At 40.7% G+C, this 23,186-nt stretch overlaps 1 protein-coding gene across 1 annotated transcript in view; it reads right to left on the bottom strand.

Moving 5' to 3' along the window:
- The window catches only part of CADPS (Ca++-dependent secretion activator), a gene marked incomplete at its 5' end in the record, with an annotated part of 282,061 nt that extends 261,296 nt beyond the window's left edge, over window positions 1-20,765 (bottom strand). Inside the window, 3 exons of the mRNA XM_008574861.1 lie at window positions 4,497-4,618; window positions 8,693-8,926; window positions 20,685-20,765. Coding sequence (XP_008573083.1) covers window positions 4,497-4,618; window positions 8,693-8,926; window positions 20,685-20,765 — 437 coding nt within the window. The remainder of the gene's footprint in view (window positions 1-4,496; window positions 4,619-8,692; window positions 8,927-20,684) is intronic.
- Window positions 20,766-23,186: the final 2,421 nt, after the last annotated feature.

Here is a 23,186-nt window from a genome sequence, read left to right as displayed (position 1 = left end):
CCCTATTGGTTTCCTACCAGAAGCAGAAACAATATGTAACAAAGGAAAGCAATATTTTTAAATAAATACATCTCATGGAAAAATCTTAATCATGTATCTCCTGGCTTTCCATGTTAAAAGCCTAGGTGAGGAGGACAACAGAATCAAGAGGATATATAGTCTGCTTGAAAATAACCCACATGTAGCAAACCAATTGATAAAATGAAGGCTGAGTAGGGGCCAGAATTCAGCTGAGAGAATAAAGACTGTCCTCACCGGCCACATGCCCACACACATCATTTTTTCCAACCACAAAGTACACATACCTTATGAACGCAGTATTCTTATATTGTGCAACTGATCCAATACAACCATGCTAGGCAGGGCCCTGGTTACTAAGTGAAGAGACGGCATTGGTGACAGGAGGTGAGGGAGAGCTCAGAACCTCTATTACTAGGGCTGAACAATATAGACCAGCATTTTCCAGTTGGATGTTATTATGATCTGAATGTTTGTCCCTCCAAAGCTCATGTGGAAGCTGGATCCCCAATGTGGCAGTGTTGAAAGATTGGGCCTTTGGGAAGTGATTGGATCATAAGAGCTATGTCTCTGTTAATGGATTAATGGGTTAATTTTTTAATGGGTTATCAGGGAGTAGACTGGGGGCTTTAAGAGAAGAGGAAGAAAGCGTGTGGAAACACTCTTGCTCAGCCCTCACCATGTGACACCCTGTGTCACCACGGGATTCTGCAGAGAGTCCCCACCAAGCAGAAGGCCCTCACAAGATGTACCCCTGGACCTTGGGCTTCCCAGCCTCCAAAACTGTAAGAAATAAACCTCTTTCCTTTACAAATTACCCAGTTTCAGGTGTTCTATTATGAGCAACAGAAACAGGACTAATACGGATGTTAACAGGTATTACTTGAAATAAGTTTGGGAAAATCGTGTATAAACAGGTTTATTTATTGTTGGAATGTTCAAAATCTTTAAAATGCCAATGTACATTATGAATAGAAAGAAATATAATGTCTTGTATTTCCCAAACTTACTTGACCACTGTTCTACTCACTCTACTCCCATTTTTCTTGGAGTATTCTACACATTAGAGTTCCAAAGAATACACTCTTAGACAAAATGGGTTATGGAATGTACTCCCGGATTGTGACTGTCCTTGAAAAAAAAGACAAAAGCTAAATTCCTTGTAGACATGTGATATGGCAAGAGGTTACGGTTTCAGTTACCAGGTGTAATACATGGTAGCAGCAACAGCGGAATTTATGAGTAATAAACAAAACAGGCTTGAATAGAATTTTGGTTTTAGAATAGATAAATAAAGTATGGGCACCAGCGGGCTGTAGGAATAGCCAAAGACAAGCCTCAGAGATGAATAGGGAAGGAAAAGGTCTAACCTTGTCAGATGATGAAGTGGAGTTATTAGGACAAATGAGAGATAACCCCCTAAAGGAATCATTTCAAGATAATAAAAATCAAGTAGCAGAGATGACAGCTGGAGATTAGTAATGAGAGAAACTGTGAGTAGAAGGAATGTGTGGGAAGAGAAAAGGGGAAGAAATAAAAGCTTCAGAGAAAAAAAATGATTGAGAGGATTCTGAGTAAGTCAAACGTCAGATGATGAAGTGGAGTTATTAGGACAAATGAGAGATAACCCCCTAAAGGAATCATTTCGAGATAATAAAAATCAAGTAGCAGAGATGACAGCTGGAGATTAGTAATGAGAGAAACTGTGAGTAGAAGGAGTGGGTGGGAAGAGAAAAGGGGAAGAAATAAAAGCTTCAGAGAAAAAAAATGATTGAGAGGATTCTGAGTAAGTCAAACCTGGGGAGGCAGGAAGAAAGTGGACCTGCGAGAATAGGCTCATTCATCCTGCCAGATAAAATTGGAGAAGCAAACTAGCAGAACTGAACCATAACAAAGAAAAAGGTAAAGAAAAGTACTGGGAAAAGAACTGCAGGTTTGGAAGGAAGATGACCAAAGGTTATAAGGAGAATCTATACAGTAACGATAAAGGAAAAGACAGGAAGAAATACGAGTGTTTCTAGATTTTAAGCTCTTTGGGATACTTTAGAAATGGCAAATACGGGGTACTAGTGCCCCTTCCTCTCCCATAGCAGGCATGACGAGTTGATCACGGCACTATCATCCTCTGAATACAGATTTGGTGTCATAACTCTTCTCAATATGGCACTCTAGGTGGCTGCTACCAACTGATCTGACTTGATCCTTGTCATCAAACCTGGATTCTTAATGTATTAAAAAACAAACAAATCAAATCTCTCATCACAAAGAAATGTTCAATGTTTGCAATGATGTATATACTAACTTCCCCGATTTAATCATCATACATTGTATACATGTATTGAAATTTAACTCTGTACCCCATAAATATGTACAATCAATTATGTGTCAGTTTAAAAAAATAAACAAATCAATATACCCTCTGTGAGGTTTTGGTAATACCCACTCACTAATTGAAGATGAATTAAAAAAGTATACTTCTGGGTAGAAAAACAAAATGTTTCACTGTGAGATGTTTATGTGTATGGACAACATGATTAATGCACATGTATATGAGCAAATATGTATGTGGAATATGTACTCATGTTCTATGTACTATGTACTATGTATTCATGTTCAAGTAGGTAGACCCAAGCATTCTATATTTATTTGTAATCTGTAACTCTCTTTTAAACATTCATAAACACATGAAAATCAACTAATTATTTACCCTGGCAACTTAGCCTATTACATCCAATAAGATGATATGAATTGTGTTTTGAGTTAACACAGCTCATGTGAAACAACAGCCGGTTAGAATAATCAGAGCTATTTCTTTCTCTGTCTTCTGACACCATGTTGGGGCCCACGTCTTTAAAGATTGGCAGAAACACCAAATAGGTTTCCCTTCTCCCATATATCACACATTTTAAAAAAGCACATATAAGTAGTACAGCATAACATAATAGCACTGATAATGATCAAGCCATTTGTGGAAAAATTGGGATTTCATCAAGGGTAATAAAAGAGAAACTGCGTTCATTGTCAGTGTGAAACTAAGTTTAAAAAAACGGAGGGAGGGAGGTGTGGGACAAACTGCATTGGTTTCCATTTCCTCCTGCACACACTCATTAATTTCACCCAGCTTCTGAGCATCTGAGGCCTATTCATGCAAAAAACCACTTGAAGGCATACAATGCCCATCCGAATTTCTCTAGTCCGGGAAACATTCAGTGCTTTCTTTGAACTGTTTTGTTTGAACATCCTGGTAAGTTATTCATGTTCTGCCAAACAGCTCATAATGCTCTGGGGGAGGAGAGGCAGTGAGCTGCTATTAGGAGTTACCCTTTTGATGACTCTCTTATGAATTAACACCACCAACAAAAAAAGGATGCTCATTAGTCTAGACTGACTGAACTGAGACAGATAAGGCAGGGAGAGAGGCAGTGAGCAGGGAGGGAAGGGAGCAGTGATCTCACAAGAATCTTTGAGGCCTGAGAGTCTATTGACCCAAATGAATTAACCATCATTACTCCTGTGGACCACTGCAACAGGATCCTAACCTGATCTATCTCCTGCACCAACTCTGGCCCCCTCCACTGAAGCCAGAGTGATCTCTTCAAAATACATATCTCATCATGTCTCCCCATGCTTTTCCCTCTGTGGCCTAACAAGGGCCTTCTTTGAATCCCTCCTTGCTACAGGGTCTTTGTTGACCACAGGACCTTTGCGCAAGCTATTCACTCTGCTCCAAATGCTCTCCACCCCCACTCCCATTCCATAATATTAGCTCAAATGACTCACATGTCCTAAGGAAGGCTTATTCTGCCTCTGTTCACATGAACTGGTTCAGGTCCTTTGCTATCTACCCTCAAAGTATTCTTTCTTTCTCAACATTTATAACTACTTATAATTATATATTTGTGTGATTATTTTTTGGATGCCTCTACTAAACTCTAAGCTCTGTAGGGCTACAACAATGACTATTTTCCTCTCCACTGTGCAACAATACCTTGGGTGTACACGCACGCAGTGAACATTTCACAAAATTGTATTGACCTAACAAATTAATGTATTGTGTTCAATGTAACATATTGCTTTGTAATCTATTCATAACTGGCATACAGAGAAAGATTTTGAAAAAAATTACTTATGCTATAAACAAATATTATGTAGAAAATATAATAAAACAAATTTATATCAAATTTAACTTTTCTGCACATCGTATTGAAGGGGGAAAGTTGTAACTAAACTCTCTAAGCTGAACACCTAAAGCTTCTAGAAAGAATGCTTTCTTTAATTTCCTTCTGCTCTCTGCTTTGAAGGAACTGGAAACCCTGTAATGGCTGTCAAGTGAAAATGCAGTCATCTTGTTTGAAAAATAAACAGGTATGTTTTTTCTAGGACTTTCTAGGGAAAATAAACCTTTACCTTGGAGTTGGCCAAAATGTAGCCAATGGCAACAACCCTCTGTAAGAAGCACCATGGGAAACATAACTTACGTTGGTTTGGATGCCTCGGCCTGGTCAGTCTGTAGTTTCTCTCCTCCTTCCACCTCCATTGTGCAATATACAATGCGATTTGGAGCCAAGGATTTGAGGCCTTGAACTTCCATGATGACCACCTCAAAATAGAATCACACATAATGGAGGTTATTGCCAGTGTCCATGGGAAGCATCACCCACAGGAAAACATATACATAAGCGGTTACAAAGAAAAGCAACAGGTATCTGATGGCTTCTGTCAGGTTTCTACCAGTTTTCCCCAGACCAGTCTAGCAGGATGATGCAACTCCTCATAGTGTGTAGCTATCGTCTCCCAGATAAAAAGACGACACTTGCTAATTCAGATGCTCACAGGGGTCAGACAGGTAATATGAAATAGGCTACTCTTTCCATGCTAAACAAATAGGATGTTTTTTCATTTCCACCAAGAAATAGGCTCTCTCCTGTTTTCTTTAGCTTAGCTTTTGATTCAGCACTTGGCAGAGAGTCATAGGCTTATGAATTCACTTTTCTCTTTAAAATAAAATAAGCAATAGTGCAAGTACTAAGATAAAGGCAAGTGCCATTTATCATTAGAGTCAGAGGTGCAATAGGGAATACTGGAGACTGTGGCAAACTGAAGAGCACGTGCTCCGCCTAAGGGGGCAGCTGCCAGTTGCAGCCCATTGCTGCCTTGTCTTTCCCCAGTTCGGAGTTACCAGATACCAGAGTTACCCAATTTTTCCTGCCAGAAAATGGAAATCTGAATCAGAATCACAGTCAGAAATCTGCTTTTAAAATATTGACAATAATCCAAATAGGGAGAAATTAAATATGCAAACTCTGTGCAGGCCAACATTGTTGAGTCAAAACAAAAACATGTCTGCAGCTGCATAGTCTCTGGTCTAGACTGAGGGAAAAGGCTGGTGTCATGACGGACCTAGATGTAACATTTACAATTTCTGGTACTTCTCACCACTAACTACTCCAAACTCTATTCAATCACTAGGCATTCTGATATTTAGTGGTATGCCTTGTCATGAGAGACAGGAGGAGCAAAACAGAGAGGAGAGAGGAAATGGGGAGGAGAAAAGAAAAGAAAGAATTATTGATTTAAAAAACTGAAACAAATGACCTATATCAGAGATCTATAATCACTCAATTGTACTCCAAGAGAAGTAATGGCATTACACAAGAACAAGAATGTGGGTGTGCAAAAAATGTATACTTCCTTGATGGGTTTGATTCCAGGAAGTACAAAAGGGCCATCTTGGATCCAGGATTCATGAGTCACTGTTTTGCCGCTTAACAGTCTATGGGTTCTCAACCTTAGTGTGAATCAGAATCATCAGTAGGGCTTGTTAAACCACAGCTTGCTGGGCTCCACTCCCAGGGTTTCTGATCAGTAGGTCTGGGGTGGAGCCCAGACTTTCCATATCTAACAATTTTCAGGGTGATGCTGCTGCTGCTGACCCAGGGGCCATACTCTGAGAACCATTGTGCTACTCATGTGATGTTGGGCAGATGTCTTGATGTTGAAGTCACTTCATTTTTCTTTCAAATTCCCAGAGCCTCATTTTTCTTATCTGTAAAGTGGAGATAATGATATGTATCCTGTGGCTGTTGTATGAATATCAGATGAAATGATGTATATAACTGAACATGTTTACTTTGGGAAGAACCACACAAATGATAAGAAATGGAAAGCACAGTGGACAAAACACAAATTTTGGAATTTAAAAGATCTGACTTCAGATCCTGATTCTGCATCTTCACTAGCTGTGTGATCATTTGCAGGTTTCTTAGGTTCTCCGAGGCTTTGTTTCCACATCTGTAAACACCTCAAAAGATTGTCACTAAGTTGATGAGGATAAAGCACCCAGCCCATCATAGCATTCTGCAAATCCCTGTTGCTTTTCATCAGAACACTGTCCCTGCTCAAGGTCATGCCACTCAGTGTCCTGGACCCTAGTTTACTTGCTGCAGAGTAACTTACTCTCGTGTCCCTTCCAGCCATGCAATTCCATAGTTATATAAAATATGTTTTGCATCAACCTGCAAATTTCAATCCTAGTCTGCCCTGCTGAGATGACAATCCTTTACTTCTTGTCTCCCCTCACCGTATCCCCACAAACACATTCACAAATAGATGTGCAATGGTTTTTGTTGGCAGTTTTGCTGTGACATGCAATTTAGTGTTCTAATTAAAGAGTATTTGGGAACCCAAGGGCATTTCATTCTGTACTTGTATTTACAAGTCCAAATTGTCTGAATCATGTACACATAGGAGCATAGTTGGGTACTTGCCCACATCTATATTTCAGATAATCAGCTGTATAATGTTGAGTATCAATAAAGAATTAGAAAATTACAGATTTAAGACCTTCACAAAAATCAATAAACCACTTCCCCTCCCCCCCTTTCTATAGGAAGACAAGAGGCAGTAGGGAATAAATTGCCACCTCTAATTGGCAATAATCAAATTCAAAGACACCTAAGAAAAAGCATTCAGTACCTCAGGTGGTAGTATTAAAAATAAAGAAAGTTTCTGTGAAATTACACTGATGATTTTTTCACACACCAAGTGCTCTATATTTAATTGAATACTGCTTCTTTCAACTGCAAAATACATGCTGAAGACACTGTAATGTGAGTATCTTGATCCTCACCAAGCACAGAAAAACAAATTACCTGCAGTTAATTCACAGCAAGTCTTAACGATGTTCTAGAAAATTAATTTAGTCTTTACACATTCTAATTAAATGTACAGAAATTTGATTTATTCTCTTGGTCTCCTCAAATCTGGGGTCATCATAAAATCCTTGTGGGATTCTGAACTTTGATAAGTTGTCAGTGGTTCCCCTAATTTGGAGTGCATGCGTACCTGGGTAGCTTGCTAAAGTACACATTCCAGGGCTGCGCCCCACCTAGAGTTTCTTTTTTTTTCTGACAACTTTATTAAGGCATATTTTACATATCATATAACTAACCCATTTCGGGTGTACAATTCAATGATTTTTAGTTAATGTACTAAGTGTGTGATCATTGTCGTAAATTAGTTTTAGAACATTTTTATCTCCCCAAATAAGATCGCTTATGCCCATTTTCACCTCCTGCCCCAGGCAACATTAATCTACTCGCTATTCCTGTAGGTCTGCCTTCAGGACATTTTAGATCAGTGGAATCATGCAATAGATGGTCTCTTGTGTCTGGCTTCTTTCACCAAGCGGAATACTTTTGAGGCTCAGTCGTGTCATCAGATGCATCAGGAGGTTGTTACTTTCAATTGCTGAATCGGATTCTGTTGTATGGATATAGCACATTTTGTCTATCCACTCACCTGCTGCTGGACAGTTAGGTGGTGTCCATTTTTGTCTACTATGAATAACACTGCTATAAATATTTGCAATCAAGTCTTTGTGGGAGCATGTATTTTCATCTCTACTGGGTAGATATCAGAGTGGAGTTGCTGGATCACATGGTAGTTTTACATTGAACTTTTTGAGAAATGTTAACCTGTTTTTCAAAGTGGCTGCATCATTTTATATTCCCATTTCCCTAGAGACTCTGGGTCAGCCAGCAGGTCTGGGTGGTGCCCAGGAATTTGCATACTGAACCAGCTTCTCAGGTAATTCCCATATAGGTAGATCAAACAACTGCTTAGATTATATAGACGAAAAGCAAAGGTGTAAAGAGAAATTACAGAGAAATTTATTGACATGTAGAGCATTCTGCCATAATACTGGCCTGAACAGGTTCTTATTTTGGGTGCTGAGATAAACTAAAAAAGGCTTCACTACCACAAGGGACTCTCTACCACGTAGCCAACAGGAAAGATGATGGAAAAGAAAATTTACAACTCATCACAAAATGATGCTAGACAGCTTCTCTCGTAACTATCACACAGGTTGCTAAAATGTTAAACTCTAAATTGCATAAGGTATTTACAAAATTCTTGAGCACTGCTTTAAGACAGGGAAAGTAATGCAAGAGTAAATTTAGTAAGTGGTTCTTAAAACTGCATTTCCTTCAGAAAAGTGTGGTCTCCTGGAGATGGGAAATTACTTGCTGATTAGCTGACCTGTGCTTAGCAAGCTATTATTTTAATAACTGTTCCTGGCGTGCAAAAGGGAAAACAAGCTGATTGTGATGTAACTAATCACCCGGGTCCTGCTTGCTGTGCCAGGAAACTTTGAAAAGTTTAGGCTTTTTACCTCCAAGGAGAAAGACAGCAGAACATCTGACTTGGAGAGCTGGTTCTCACTCTCCTCACCCATGTCGATGATGGAAGCGTTGTGGCTGCGTTTGAGTTTCTGAAGCTTGAACTCCCCACCTTTGGACACCGGCATGCTCTCCAAGTTGGCCATGAGCAGGTTGACGGACGACTTGAGCTCCTCGATGTACATGTTTTCCATTTCTTTGGATACAAACTTGGGAAATTTGCGTTCCTTGAGAAGAAAATGAAAAGAGAAAAAAAAGGAGTGAGTAGAGACCGGATTTACATAGAAGGTCTTTGTCTCAAAGCCCAGAGTTATGCTCACATCTACTACTAGTGGAATTTGCCCATGTATCATGGCATTGTGCTAGAAAAATGTTCAGCCTCACTGTGTAGACAGCTGCCTGCTTTCTAGTTATTGGCAATTTCTAACAGGTAAGAAACACAAACATAAACATACAGTAAAAAAGAGTCAAGTGTATTATTATAGTTCTATTTTCCCCCAGTTTTCTCCAGCAAATTTGATCTGTACAAAGAAAAATGGGGTGATATTTTTCAAATCTGGTTTCAAACAGTTTTTCTTTTCAGCAATATGCGGTCAGTTGTTTTTAAATTATGGAAGCAGAAAGATGCCCTATTTCTGGATATCTAGAGAGATTTTCTCACATGAATAATTCAAAAGGAGCTCGTTTGAGATGATTCAAACATAGCCTGTGGCTATTTCTAAGAAGAATAGTTACTGTTTGAGAAAAAATTGAAAAAATTAATGAAGTGATAAAAACGTGATTAAAATTCTTTAGAAAAGAAGATCGAGCAATTTAGTATCAGAACTGACCTCTATTTTTTCCTCCTTTGCTTATTAATTCAATTAAACTGGCAACATGCTGTAGCCATGCTATTTGTTTCTTTATACCTCTAAGTTGTCCAGGTGCCTTGAATATATTTTGGATTGATTACCTTCTCAAAGAATCATTTCCCACTTGGAACATAACTTGCCCTCCTAGCCCCACTCCACAACTGTTAGGGTAAGGAGCAAGCCAAATCAGTTTGACTTTTTCTGCAAGTGACAGAAAAATCCAACTTAAGCTGGCTTAATCAACAAAAAGAACTGATTGGCTTGGAGATGTCATGGGGTAAAGACAACTTCAGGTAAGGCTGGAATCATGGCTCAGATGACATCACCACAACTGAGTTTTTACTCAAAATCTTGGTTTTGGTTACTCTGGGTTGGCTCTATGCTCATTCTGGCTCCCCTTAATGTCACAAAAATGTTGCTAAATATCTGAACCTCACAATATCACATCTCATTATCTAAAGAAAGAGTATTTCTTCTTGTAATGTGCATGGAAGATGGAGAATCTTTCATCCCAGAATTCTCACCCAAAGTCTTACACATATATATACCCTGAACCAATTTCTATGGCCAGTAATATGCTGTGCTGATTTGCTTAGGCATGAGTTATGTCCTCCATGCCTGTGGCTTGGGGTAGAACTCCACCTAGATCACATGGAACATGAATTGGCTGGCCAATTCTGTGTGGCAAAAAAAAACAAGATGACTAGTACATGGGCACCTGACTCAAAGTCAACCAACTAATTCTATTAAGTGGCCAGCTATCGATCCTATTACTCTCTCAAGCAATTGAACTGAGAGACGTTGAGACTGCAATTGGCTGGTGGAACTGAAATGGTAAGATGATGTGGACTCGGGGTTGGCTGCCATACTGGAGCCGGTCAAAGCAGAATAAGACACTTGACAAAGAAGAGAGAGAAAGAAGTAGAGATGTAGAGAGGGAAAGAGGAAGGGAGGAAGGGATGGCAGGAAGGACAGGAGGGAGAGTAAAAAGGAGAAGAGAGAGAAGAGGCTGTCTAGAGTCCCAGAAAGGAACTTCGGCTTTTACCGGTTTTCTAATTCCCACAAGGCCTACTTATTCCTCCTCTCTTTCAGTTCCTTGAGAATCTCTTACCTTCCTTTCAATAAATCCCCGTACCCACTAGTTAGCTAGAAGGGTGTTTCTTCCGTGCCACCACGGAAGCTTCACTCAAACACACATAGTGATTCCTTTGCACAGAGCTTGGTGATGCCTTTGTGTTGTGCTAATCTTCTTACGTGGAGGCTGTCACAAGTGCTGGTCCCTTTCCCTGCCTCCCTAGGCAACTCTTGGCCTTCTTGTCATCTTCTGTATTTCAGCTTCAAAACTTCACTTCCCTAGGTTGGGTCCCCCTAGAGTACTTTCTTGTAATCCTAGCTCACCTTCTTGGTAACACTTACTGCAATGGACCGCATGTGTCCCCTCAAAACTCATATGTTGAAACCTAATCCTTAGTGGGGTGGATTTGGGGATAGGGCCTTTGGGAGGTAAGTAGGTCATGAGGGCAGACCACTCATGAATGGGATGAGTGCCCTTATAAAAGAGGTCCCAGAGAGCTGCCATGTGAGGACAGTAAAGAGGCAGCTATCTATGAACCAGGAAGTGGGCCTCATCAGACACTGAATCTGTTGTGCCTTCATTGTGGACTTTCCAGCCTCTGGAACAGTGAGAAATAAATTTCTACTGTTTATAAGCCATCTGTGGTATTCTGTTATAGCAGCCTGATTGTACTAAGATACTTATTATAATCATAATTAATGAATCAATTGTAAAATTAATTTGTCTTTCATGCTGGGCCATGAATCAAGACTTTAACTATTTTGATACCCCAGCTGAATTCTTGGTACTTAGCATGTTTAGCACATAATAAGTGTTCACTATGATATGAGTTGAGTGAATGAATCAATGGCTTATCAAAATGTCCATATTATATTTCAGTGTAAATAAAACTCAGCTGTGAGGAGGAGGTGGCGAGATGAAAAAGTTCTGGAAGAACACTGAGATTCTGCTTTTCCTTGTAAATGAGTATGGGAGTCTAGAATCCACTCAGCAACCTCAGAGTACTGGTTCCTTCTGGAACTTCTTAATACAATCACTTCCTGCTTTAAGGTTGGGCTCAGCCCATGTGTGGTGCTTTCCAAAATTTGGAAATTTTGAGAGAATTTGAGAGAAGCAGCAGGATAGAAGCTTCTGAAATGAGATGATAGGTTGATAGTCTCGACAGGGGCTAGTAATGATTCCATGCAAAAGAATCCTTAAAGTCTTATTTTTCTAAAGCTTCTGCATATTGGGTTTGGCACTAGGGGGATCATGATGAGAGGATATAAACTGTCTTCCTGGAGCTTACAGCTTGTGAGGAGAAAGATCTATAAGGGAACATTAAGGCAGATGATGTAGTAAAACTATATGAGGCATGAATTCTTCCCTAGAGAATCAGGGGTGGCTTCCCAGAAGAGGTGACATTTGGACTGCAGGTCTGATGGATGGAGAAGGGTTTGCCACCAGGTTGAGTTGGCTGAGATAAGGCTACTGCTCTTTGCTCCTTCCCATGGAAAATATTATAGGCAACCATAAATCCAAAAAGGTCTATACAACTGCACATAGTCACAAAATATTTCCCCATCTCTTTTGTGACTTGGCCCTTCTGGAGAGTGAAGGGAAGAATGAGGTAGGTTAATTCCTGGTCTGAGAGTGGGTCAGAGGCCACATTAAAAGCTGCTAAGCAGCAAAGGTTCCATCCCAAGAGCTTGAAGGCCATGACACTGACCTATCTCTTTCCTCCTCATATTGGGGCCTAAGCCTTAGTGAACTAACTTGGTATTTTGGGATGGATCTGGGTAAGTGGTATGTCAGATACTTACTGCCAGTTGCTGTCTTTGCAGTTGCCAAGTGGATGGAGAGAAAAACTAGTGTTTGTGAAGTGGGTTTTTTCCTGCTAATCGGCTTTGAGAGATGCTATCATCAAGTGCAGTCCCTCAGGTCACACCCATCTTTGGGACTCACTCAATGCCTTTTAACTCCACAGTATTGACATTTTGAGAGAAGACCCAGTGGTTACAGACAACACCATTCTGGCCTATGGTTAGCTCCCAGCAGACTTTATGCAGCAGAATATTGGAGAAACCCAAAGAATGATTACTTCTCCCAGAACTTGGACAGTTCCTAATGACATCATAAAAAGAGGCTTATAAAACTGAAGTCTGCAAGGGAAAACAATGCCATTTTTCTGCTCTGAGTGCTTGAGCCTTGGGAAGAAAGAACATCCTGTCAAACCAGGCTGAGGTTCTTGAGTGGAGTTTTCAGTGGCAGAACCATTACAAACACATTTCAAAGATGAAGTTGTGCCAAAATAAAGTGTAGTCATTTGTCTCTATTGCTACCTTTTCCAAGCATAAAAATAAATTAGCTTTGACAAAAGAATTGTTTATTCATATCGCTTGATGAAAGACAGCATACAGGTGCACCAAGTCCTCCAAAGAAAATCTCTGCTGGCCATTTGCTTTTGTTTCGGGCAATAACATTCCTCAATGGGATGGCCTCCCAAGGACAATTCCCACCAGGGTTATTTATGTTCAGCCACACTCAGGGATTTTTGGAACATCTTAAAAAATAGCATTTGAAAGTTCTAACAGCTCCCTTCGCTGCTTGCTCTTCTGTTTCTGAATTTTTACCCATAGAGGCTGAATGGGGTACATGTAAATAAATGCTGACAAGGCTATTCTCACTCAGCAAGAGGTTCCCTAGACCCCAAAGGCTCAAGTGACATGTACTAGCAGGTGATCAGAAGAACGGATGGGACAGAACACTTTCTTGATGCAGGAGCTCACCCACAGTGCTGCAACTATTTAATACAATCTCTCAAACACTTCCTGCACTCCTACCATGTGTCACGTGATAGGGTTGTCAGTGGGTGAAAGATGTCATCTGGGAGGTGGTGGTATGGGGGGAATGCCAAAAAGTGACCAAGTAGATACCATATGAAGTAACAGAAATATGTGTGGAGCACAAAGAAGGCACCAAGAACCACATCTAGTCCATGTTAATTAAACTGACTCTACTCTGAATCCTGGGTCTGCAACTTACTAGCTTTGTGACTTAAGACAGGTTTCTTCACCCACCTGAATTTTCATTTTCACCTTTGAAATGGTGATAAAAAACCTCACAGAATTCTTGTGAAGAGTAAGATACAATAAGAAACATGAAGACTTTCTGACCACTGACTCTCTCTCCATTCACTAGGAGCTATGCTATGACTGCCACCACCACCACCAGTACTGATAATAATGATGGTTACCATAGTAGAGGTGATGATGCCAGTTGGCACTTACTGAGTGCTAACTATGTACCAGGCACTAGTCTTAGCATTTCACATGCTTTCCCTTATTTAATCCTTCCAACAAGCTACTGAGGCAAGTGATACTATTTATCTCCATTTTCTGGAAGGAAAATAGGCAGAAAAGTTAAAGCAATAATTAGTAGAGTTGAGTTTGACTCTGGAACCCATGTTCTTAACTACCATATGATAGGGCAGAACTATCTGGCTCCAAATGTCATTAGAACTGAGGTGATCCTATGGGGACTCTCAGCATGGTGTACCCCATGTGTATCACGTCATTTTTGTAGGGCTCAGCAGAAGGCTGTTCTGGTGACAGCCTAGTCCTCCACAGCAATGGCAATGTTCACTATTACCTAGTGAACATGAATTGTATAGGGTACAGAAGAAGGGGTAATGAGGAAGGTGTCGGTACATTCAGTGAGAGAAAGAGGTCTTGATAGTAATTTGTCAAAATCAGCATCATGGACATTAGAAGGCATTTTGGGCCCAGGCATTGTAGTTTTCTGGATTAGCTTCTTTACCCAATTGGTCTTACTTCCTTAGCCTTTGTGAACTGGATGAACATTCCTTCACTTAAACAAGCTTCAGAGGACCTCCCTGGCATTTAGATTTTTCCTTGAACTCAGATTTCCCTGGGTTCTTAGTTATCTGACAAGGCCAGGGTCAGGGAGATGCTCCCTACACACATTTTTTGGGGGACAGCAAATTGAACTAAACTCCAACTGTGTGCTTGGACACTTGTGCCTCTTTATGACACAGCGAGAATGCCAGGTGCAGCATTAGATTGTAAGCTGAGGGTTAATATCATTCTCTATCTGATTTTTGGCAATGTGTAGAACAGAACTTTTCCATTAGGGAAATATTTGTATATTATTTCTCATTGACGTTTACAACAGGGCCAAGGTATAAGATGGTAATTTTGCTCTGCATTGAATAGGGGTCTAAAGGGTAATTCCATATTTAAATGATAGCTAGAAAAACAGTGGTGTTTCAGTCCTAGACCTCTTCTACAGATATTGCAAAAGCTGTATTATTTGTACTATGTAATTAGCTCAAAAATTTTGGAATTTTACCCCAAAATGTGGCCAAAAGAACTGGCAAATATCACAGCAGCACTAATGCCACAATCTGCCTGTTTAAGCTCCAATGTCAACTTCTGATCACACAATTTAAATAACTTAGACTTAATTCCAGGGTGAAATCTGGGGACACTTTAATATCAACATGAGAGGATTTGGGAAACTGTTTGAACAGGGATTAAGAAGTCTTTGCTACCAGATTAAAAAAAGTGCATTCAGATTTCTTCCTGGAACTTTTAAGGCAGCCTGACTGATGTTCACAGTGAAACCATCTCTGTCTGATGTTCTTGTGCGGCCGTCTCTGTCTGATGATTCGTGGGATGCTGGCATGATTGAATCGGTAGATTACAGTGCAGGGATGTGGGTAAGCCGACTTGCCCTTGCTACCCTTCTCTCCTAGGGAGAGTGGACAAACACATATCTTTCAGTGGAAGTGTGTGATGCTGGGGATGCTGATGGCAGAATGACCAGGCTCCCTACAACCTGTTTTCCAGATTCCAAGAAAATCAAAGTAGTGGGGATTCTGAATTCCACAAGCCAGTTCTGTCCCTTCTCTCCTAGGGAGAGTGGACAAACACATATCTTTCAGTGGAAGTGTGTGATGCTGGGAATGCTGATGGCAGAATGACCAGGCTCCCTACAGCCTGTTTTCCAGATTCCAAGAAAATCAAAGTAGTGGGGATTCTGAATTCCAGAAGCCAGTTCCGCCTAATGCTACCGCTTCATTTGGGCTTCTGGATAAACTGAAGGGAATACACAGCAAATTTTAGTTGAAGAAAGAAACCAGTTTCCTGGAGGAAACCATCAGGAAGAAATTTAATTGGGGGACAGTCCTGGAGTAACTTCCTGCCTCTCATTTGAGGACTCAAAAGAAATAGCATGAACTTGGAATTAGAGGACTCAGCTTTCTGCTTACTAGCTTAGTGAACTCAGGTACATCATTTAAACTGTTTGATTTGCTAAAGTGGGAAGGATTATTGTAACTCTGGGGATTGCCCATCACAGGCCTAAATGAAGGTTTACATGAAATTGCATAGCCAGCGCCTATTTAATAAAGAACCGATTAACAGAGAGAGAGATTAGGATGAGGAGAGGTGAAAGCCTGGTGAAGGGCATGTTAGATCCTCAGATTACGGTGATAAGGAAAATGAGGGACTGTATTTGAGAAGATATTTGTCATGGTGGTATGCATCTAAGAGTGCACATTCTGAACACTAAGTGATCTTGGCCAAGTTGTCTAATGTCTCTGCTTTAGCCTCATCCTCTATGAAATGGGGATCATGATGGTACCCTTCTTATAAGGTTGTTGGAGGGTTAGACAGGGTATCAAATGTGAATTGCTTATAAGTAATTGGGGGACAGTCCTGGAGTAACTTCCTGCCTCTCATTTGAGGACTCAAAAGAAATAGCCATGAACTTGGAATTAGAGGACTCAGCTTTCTGCTTACTAGCTTAGTGAATTCAGGTACATCATTTAAACTGTTTGATTTGCTAAAGTGGGAAGAATTATTGTAACTCTGGGGATTGCCCATCACAGGCCTAAATGAAGGTTTACATGAAATTGCATAGCCAGCGCCTATTTAATAAAGAACTGATTAGCAGAGAGAGAGATTAGGATGAGGAGAGGTGAAAGCCTGGTGAAGGGCATGTTAGATCCTCAGATTACAGTGATAAGGAAAATGAGGGACTGTATTTGAGGAGATATTTGCCATGGTGGTATGCATCTAAGAGTGCACATTCTGATCACTAAGTGACCTTGGCCAAGTTGTCTAATGTCTCTGCTTTAGCCTCATCTTCTATGAAATGGGGATAATGATGGTACCCTTCTTATAAGGTTGTTGGAGGGTTAGACAGGGTATCAAATGTGAATTGCTTATAAAAGAGTCTGGCATATAGTAAATGCTCTGTAAAAGATACTTATTAGTATTGGGTACACCTGGAATGTCTCCCAATTCAAAATGACCTCTCCACCCACAGCCCTACCTCTTCACCTCAAGTGATATATCTCAGTAGCCATGTATTCAATAAGACCCTTGCCTCTTTTCCTCAGTGTATTGGTTGATTGCACCAGGGGTTGGCTGGTGGACCAAGTTGGGCCAATCAGAGGGCTGACTCTTGGAATTGTGTATTTGAAAGGAGTAGTGAGAGAGGGAAGGAGAGAGAAGGAGAAAGATTTGAGAAGAGGCTCATTGACTGAATGATTCCCTATTTGGCCGTGTCAGAAACACGTAGAGCAATGAAGCAGCCATGCTTTCTACCTGAGGAGCAAGGAAAGCTGGTTTGCAGAGAAAGAAAGGATAATGAATGTGACACACACAGATGGGAGATGGCAGGAAAGTCCTGACCCCTCTGTGACCCCTAGTTGTTCTTTCCTGGGTTCTGGCTGTAATGTGGGTTCTGCGAGACATCGCTTGATCCCTAGAATCAATTCTTTCAAGTTGGGGCCTCTTATTAGCTGTTGAAAGTGGTCTACCCATCTTTTAATTCAGAGAACAGAGTGAATTATGTATGATGGATGACATCTATATCCAGGAATTTCTGGTTATGATATTTACTGGAGCTGACTTTCAGCCATATGGGTTGAATTGCACATCCTCACTAAAATTCACTGTGATGCTAGAAATAGAAAAATCAGGGCAGGCTAAAAGAAGATAAGCAGAGGTGCTTTGTTTCAATATCTCCCCATGATCTAGCCAATATCTGAGATCTTGGTATCTTATTCAATTTTCAGTGGATGAGATATTTTGAAGTTTTCCTCAGTATTAGTGAGGCTGGTTTAGGCAAAGGGAGAAATTTATTTTTCTTGGAATCCAACTAAACACAGATGAAGCTCAAGAATAACTGGAACTGAAACATCCTGAGCATTCCTTGGCATCTCAGTGTATTTTCTGTCTCTGTGTCTCTGTGTTCATTCTTTCATCTTCTTTTCCCTACATGGAAGGCTTGAACATGGCTGCAGACACTTTTCTACCACTGAAAGACACAGACTTGTTGGCTCGCAGTCCACAGGCCCCAGGGAAGGGATTCATTGGTTTATTTTGCATCAGGTGTCCATTTCTGGACCAATCACTTGTGCCCAGGATGGGCTGGGAACTGTGATTGATTCCCCTCGGGTGAGGAGCTCACTCCAGTACCACCTAGCTTGGCAAGGCAGTCACTGGCATGGATGAACACTACAGAAGAAAAGAGTCCATTTCTAAGAGAACTGGAAATAGTGAGCAGACCATCTCATAGAAATCCTCAGTACCCTAAATGTTTGGGGGAACCTACATACATTTTGAAATTACTCTCTGTAAGGCATATCCAAGATTCACTTTACTTTCCTATTTTGTTATCTAAGAAAGCCAAGTTCCAAGTTGTTAATAATATCCTGCTTAGAATCATTATATCTAGTGGTGTGGTTGGGGGAGAATGTGGTTCTTGAGCTACTATTCAGAAATGAGCATCTTGGTTCACTATATACCAATCATTCATGTTTAGTCTTTTAAAAATTAAAATTAGTCTAACACTAGTTCTTAATTTATCATGTTAAATCTCAAAGTAAACAAGACAACTAAAATAAAGGTGCCATGAGATTGTTTTTGAAGTGCGTATGTGATTTCACTTTGATGGGACGAATACTTATTAGTTGGGGATGTAATAGTTGCCTAAAGGCAGGGAAATGGGCCAAATGACCTCCATTTTCTGGATAATCCACTAATAGGAGACAATGAGTTTACAGGAGAAAGTAAATTCTAAAGCCTTATTGATGTTTACTCCCACATTAGGCAGGATTTTGAAAACACAAGAGCCTTTTACATTACTTTTAGCTAAATCCATAACTGCATACTATTTTTAGCCACCAGACTGACTTGACTATAAACTTTAAAGGTGTCCAAAAACAGGATGCAAAACATTTTTAGAACTGCTTGAGCACAAACAGAGGGATTTTCATACTTTTTGGAATCTCTCTTTGGTTTCTCGTCCAGTAGGATCTTTCCTATATGTTCAAATCCTGAGATACCTCTCTCCACGAAGAGAAAGTCTGAATGCTTTTTTTCTCCCTGCTCTGTGTGCATCCTCTCTGCCATTTCTGACAGCCCCCAACCCTCACATGCACACGTGGCCTGTGGCTACAGTGGAAACCAATAGGAGCCGGCTGTTTAAATTTTGATTTTTTTGTTTGTTCTTCATGGATTTTTTGATGTTATTTCAAATTTTCAAGAAAATATGTCATTAAAATAATATTTACTTTGATTACTGAGTTTCTGGAGGCCCTCTTAAATTTTGCACTTAAGGTGTCTTAGCCTAGTGTCAGCCCTTAGACTTAGACTTGAGCTGAGGGTCCAGTGCAGCCTCTCTGCTAGTGCCTACTGTGCTCAGCCTGGATTTCCCCATCTCTAAAACAAGAATGATAACTGAACTGTCTCTAGCAGCCAGTTTGAGGATTCACTGAGATGGTACTTATAAAGCATTTAGCATACACAACACAAAGTCAGCATTCAATAAATACTACCAATATTACTACTATTCATAATAACACAAATGGCCGCGACAACAATAATAGCAGATAACACTTAGCTATTGTCATCAACAATAAGAAAAAGTTCCAAACCCAGATGATTCCTATGTACCAGGAGACTCACACATGTAAACAAATGATCGCAACTCAATGAGCTGCTAAGATCAAGTTCTATGTGCAGTATGATGACAGCACAAAGGTGAAAAGGACTAACTGCTGAGCTCTCAGAGAAGGTGTTTCGAGTCAGGTACTGAAGGCTGAGTAGGTAAGCTTGCTAGGTGAAGGGGAGAATGAAGGTCATTCTGGGTTGAGACACCAGTGGGTCCAAAGACACTGAGCCTGGAAAGGGCCTGGTATATTCAGAGGGAAACATTCTCAGTAGTTGACCTGGGGAGTTCTGGTGGGAAAATTGTGGGAGGCAAAGCTAATAAGAGCCTTGAATATCATTCTAAGGAGATTAGACGTTATTCTGGTAGCAATGGGAGAATCTATTGAAGGATTTTGAGGCTCTGTTTTGAGACGTTCATATATGCTTTTTAAGATGGCAACTCTGTGCAGGATGGATCGAAGAGGAGGGGATGGGTGCCAAGGATACCCATTAGGAGGCTGCAGTAACATCCTGGTGCTAAGAACGAGGGCCTGGATGAAAGTGCTAGCAGTCAGGCTGGGAAGCAGACCAGAGATCTCTGACCACCTTTAGGAGGCAGAGTCAACGAGGCTGGTGGCTGACTCAGTGTGGAGTGTTGTGGGGAGGAAGGAGAAATTGACAATGACAAGCAGGTCTCATCTGTAGTAACTGAACACAGAATACCTGAAGAGGGGTAAATGTAGGCATGCATTTGGGGTGGGAGGAGAAAGACAAAGATCCAGACTGTGAAAACAGTCTACTGAAAAGCCAGGGCAACGTCTGAGTGGAAACATTCGGTAGACAGTGGTAAATATGAGTCTGGAGCTCAGAAGAAAGGTGAAGACCTGAGTTTGGCTACTCACTGGGGCCTAGGAAGTGCATGGGGTGTCTCTGGGAGAGCTCGCCTTGAGAGAGGAGGACTGAGGGCCCAGTCAGTGTGACAGTCCTCATCTTCCCTTCTTGCTGCTCCTCACCATTATCTTTTAAAGGTCTGTAATAATCAGTATGCTTCCGGGGGGTGGGGGTGGGGAGACTTTGGTCTGATTCCCAGCAAATGTCCTCAAAGTCTCCTTACCCTGGCTATTTGGTCGGCCATCTGGAGACGTCCATCCAGCTCTCGTCTGATCTGGGCTGCTTGCTCATCTGGATTGTCCAGCTGTACAAAAGACAAACATGGAGACTTTCAGTTTAGGTCACAAAAGGGAATAAACTCATGACGTTTTACTTTACACCCCGCACTCTGGGCTCCATGGACATATGTCATTAAAAAAGATTCTTAAAGCCAGCAAATCCAGTTTGAGTGAAATCTCAAGTTAAATTCCTCTAGGCAGAGAATGATGTGGTAGCAGTAAAAGAGACATTTGAACGACCTTGAACAAGAATCAACAATCACTTCTGAACTGTCAGACAGCAGTGTTTCTGATGAGGGCCTGAGGCAACACCTCTGTTTTGGCCCAATGAGGGAAGTGCTTACACTGCAGATATACTTCTCTATACAGGAAGGAGATGGCAATATAGCAATGAGAAATGTAGGGAGCAACACAGTGTATATCCTCAGTGCATACATGGCCCAAATCCAGCTGCACTCCCAGCCCTGGACCATGGAAGATTAGTTAGTCATTGCATTGCTTTTCATTGATCACTGAGACCTTCTCAACCAGCCCTCCAGATGGCTATTTCCAATCCGTTGGTGTTGGCATCTAAGTTGAAATTAATTCTTTTCTTCCCTGTTGATGAGAGCTATTAGGATATAAAGATCAGAACAGTCAAGGATATATAAACCTGGACGATTCCTCAACTACTCTGGTTTCAGTTTTCCCATCTATAGATCGAAGGGGTTGGTTATGTAATCTTTATTGCTTTTACATCTTTCAATAAATCTACGAAACAGACTGGCAAACATTTCTGTAAAGGGCCATATAATTAAACTTTTAGGATTTTAGGGCCATAAGATCTCAATTGTAATGAATCAACTCCATTAAGTGTGAAAACAGCCATAGACAATATATAAATGAACGGGCACCACTGTGTTTCAATAAAACTTTATTTACAACAGGTGGCAGGCCATGGTTGCTGATTCCTATTCAATGAATTGAAGTTATCTCCTTATTTCCAAGCAAGCCTAGCATTACCCTTCAAACTGTAATTGAGTCTGCTTTTTCCAGCAAGTTATGATTTATTTTATTCACAGAAATGTTTAATAAGAAACAGTGGCTTTCAAATAAGATAGGCTTTTCGATACATATTAACTCACTACAAAAAGTTGCTTAAGAAATATGTAAGTTTTCTAAGTTCTTTTCTTCTAAAAGCCATTTTTAAGCTCCATGCTTAAAGAAAAGAAATAGACTCTCACCTATGCTAGGAAATGGTATACAAAGTAAGTTATTTCTAATATGATATAAACAATAATACTAGAAAATTTATAGCCATACTTTTGAAGCATCATGATTAGTCTTTTTTAGTTTATTTTATAAAGCACATAAAAAAATCTATCTAAATTTATGCCGTGCCGTTTTATCAGCCTGTTGAATTCAGGAGTCCAAATTACTTTATCTTCTTATTTCCACAATTTTGGAGAGAAGGACTATTTCCTTGATCATGAAAACTGGATTGCAACATTTGGCTATATATTCTAAGGCAGAATTTCCCAAAGTGTGTTCTGCCTAACTACAATATTAGATATTCCAGAAGAAAGGTTTCCAGAAGGCCTTTAGAAGGAAGATCAGATAACTATGGGAAATGCTGTGTCAAAATGCAGTCTCTGAGAAGTTTTGCAGTAGGAAAATCTGTTAGAATTTGACCAACTCAACTATTTTTTAATGAAAACTTTAATTTTTATTTTGTGCATAATACACATAGAACACCAGTTGAAAGTCCTGTTTTAAATAAACGTAAAGAGAACCACCCAAAAGCAGTCACACTACTGACTGGTGGTCTACCCACATCACCACTTCCTGAAAGGAGAAACATGGTGTCTTCTGTATTGTTTTTAAGCTTCAATGAGCTGCTTTTCTTCTACTCCCTTGGAAAGCCCAAGAGGTTCTTCAGATCCAGGTGCAAACCCTCTGGGAATACTCAGAAATGCCTTGTTCAAAATATACACACAAATGAAACATCCAACAGCTTCACTGAGAAGCAGCAAAATGATTTGGTTAGGGGCCAAAGGTGAGAATTCTGTCAGAAGATATGGCACTCGGGCCGGCCCGGTGGCGCACTGGATAGTGCGCCGCTTGGGAAGCGCGGCGGCGCTCCCGCCCGAGGGTTCGGATCCCACATACGGACCGGTTCCCACTCACTGGCTGAGTGAGGTGCGGGAAGCAACACCGAGGGTTGCGATCCCGTTGCCGGTCCCCGGTCCGGTACGGGGGCAACACTGAGGGTTGCGATCCGTTGCCGGACACGGAAAAAGACAAAAGACAAAAAAAAAAAAAAAGAAGATATGGCACTCACCTCACACAGGTTAAAATTGGAAAGGGAAGCAGCCTACTAGAACCAGCCCCATTACTAAGTTTCGCAGAGGCATTTGGGTTTTCCTATGGGCCTCATACGATGCAACTGGAAACATCAGAGAATGCTG

Source organism: Galeopterus variegatus, unplaced genomic scaffold (assembly GCF_000696425.1).
Source record: "Galeopterus variegatus unplaced genomic scaffold, G_variegatus-3.0.2 Scaffold1112, whole genome shotgun sequence".
Lineage (NCBI taxonomy): Eukaryota > Metazoa > Chordata > Mammalia > Dermoptera > Cynocephalidae > Galeopterus > Galeopterus variegatus.
This window is presented reverse-complemented; position numbering and strand designations above follow the sequence as displayed.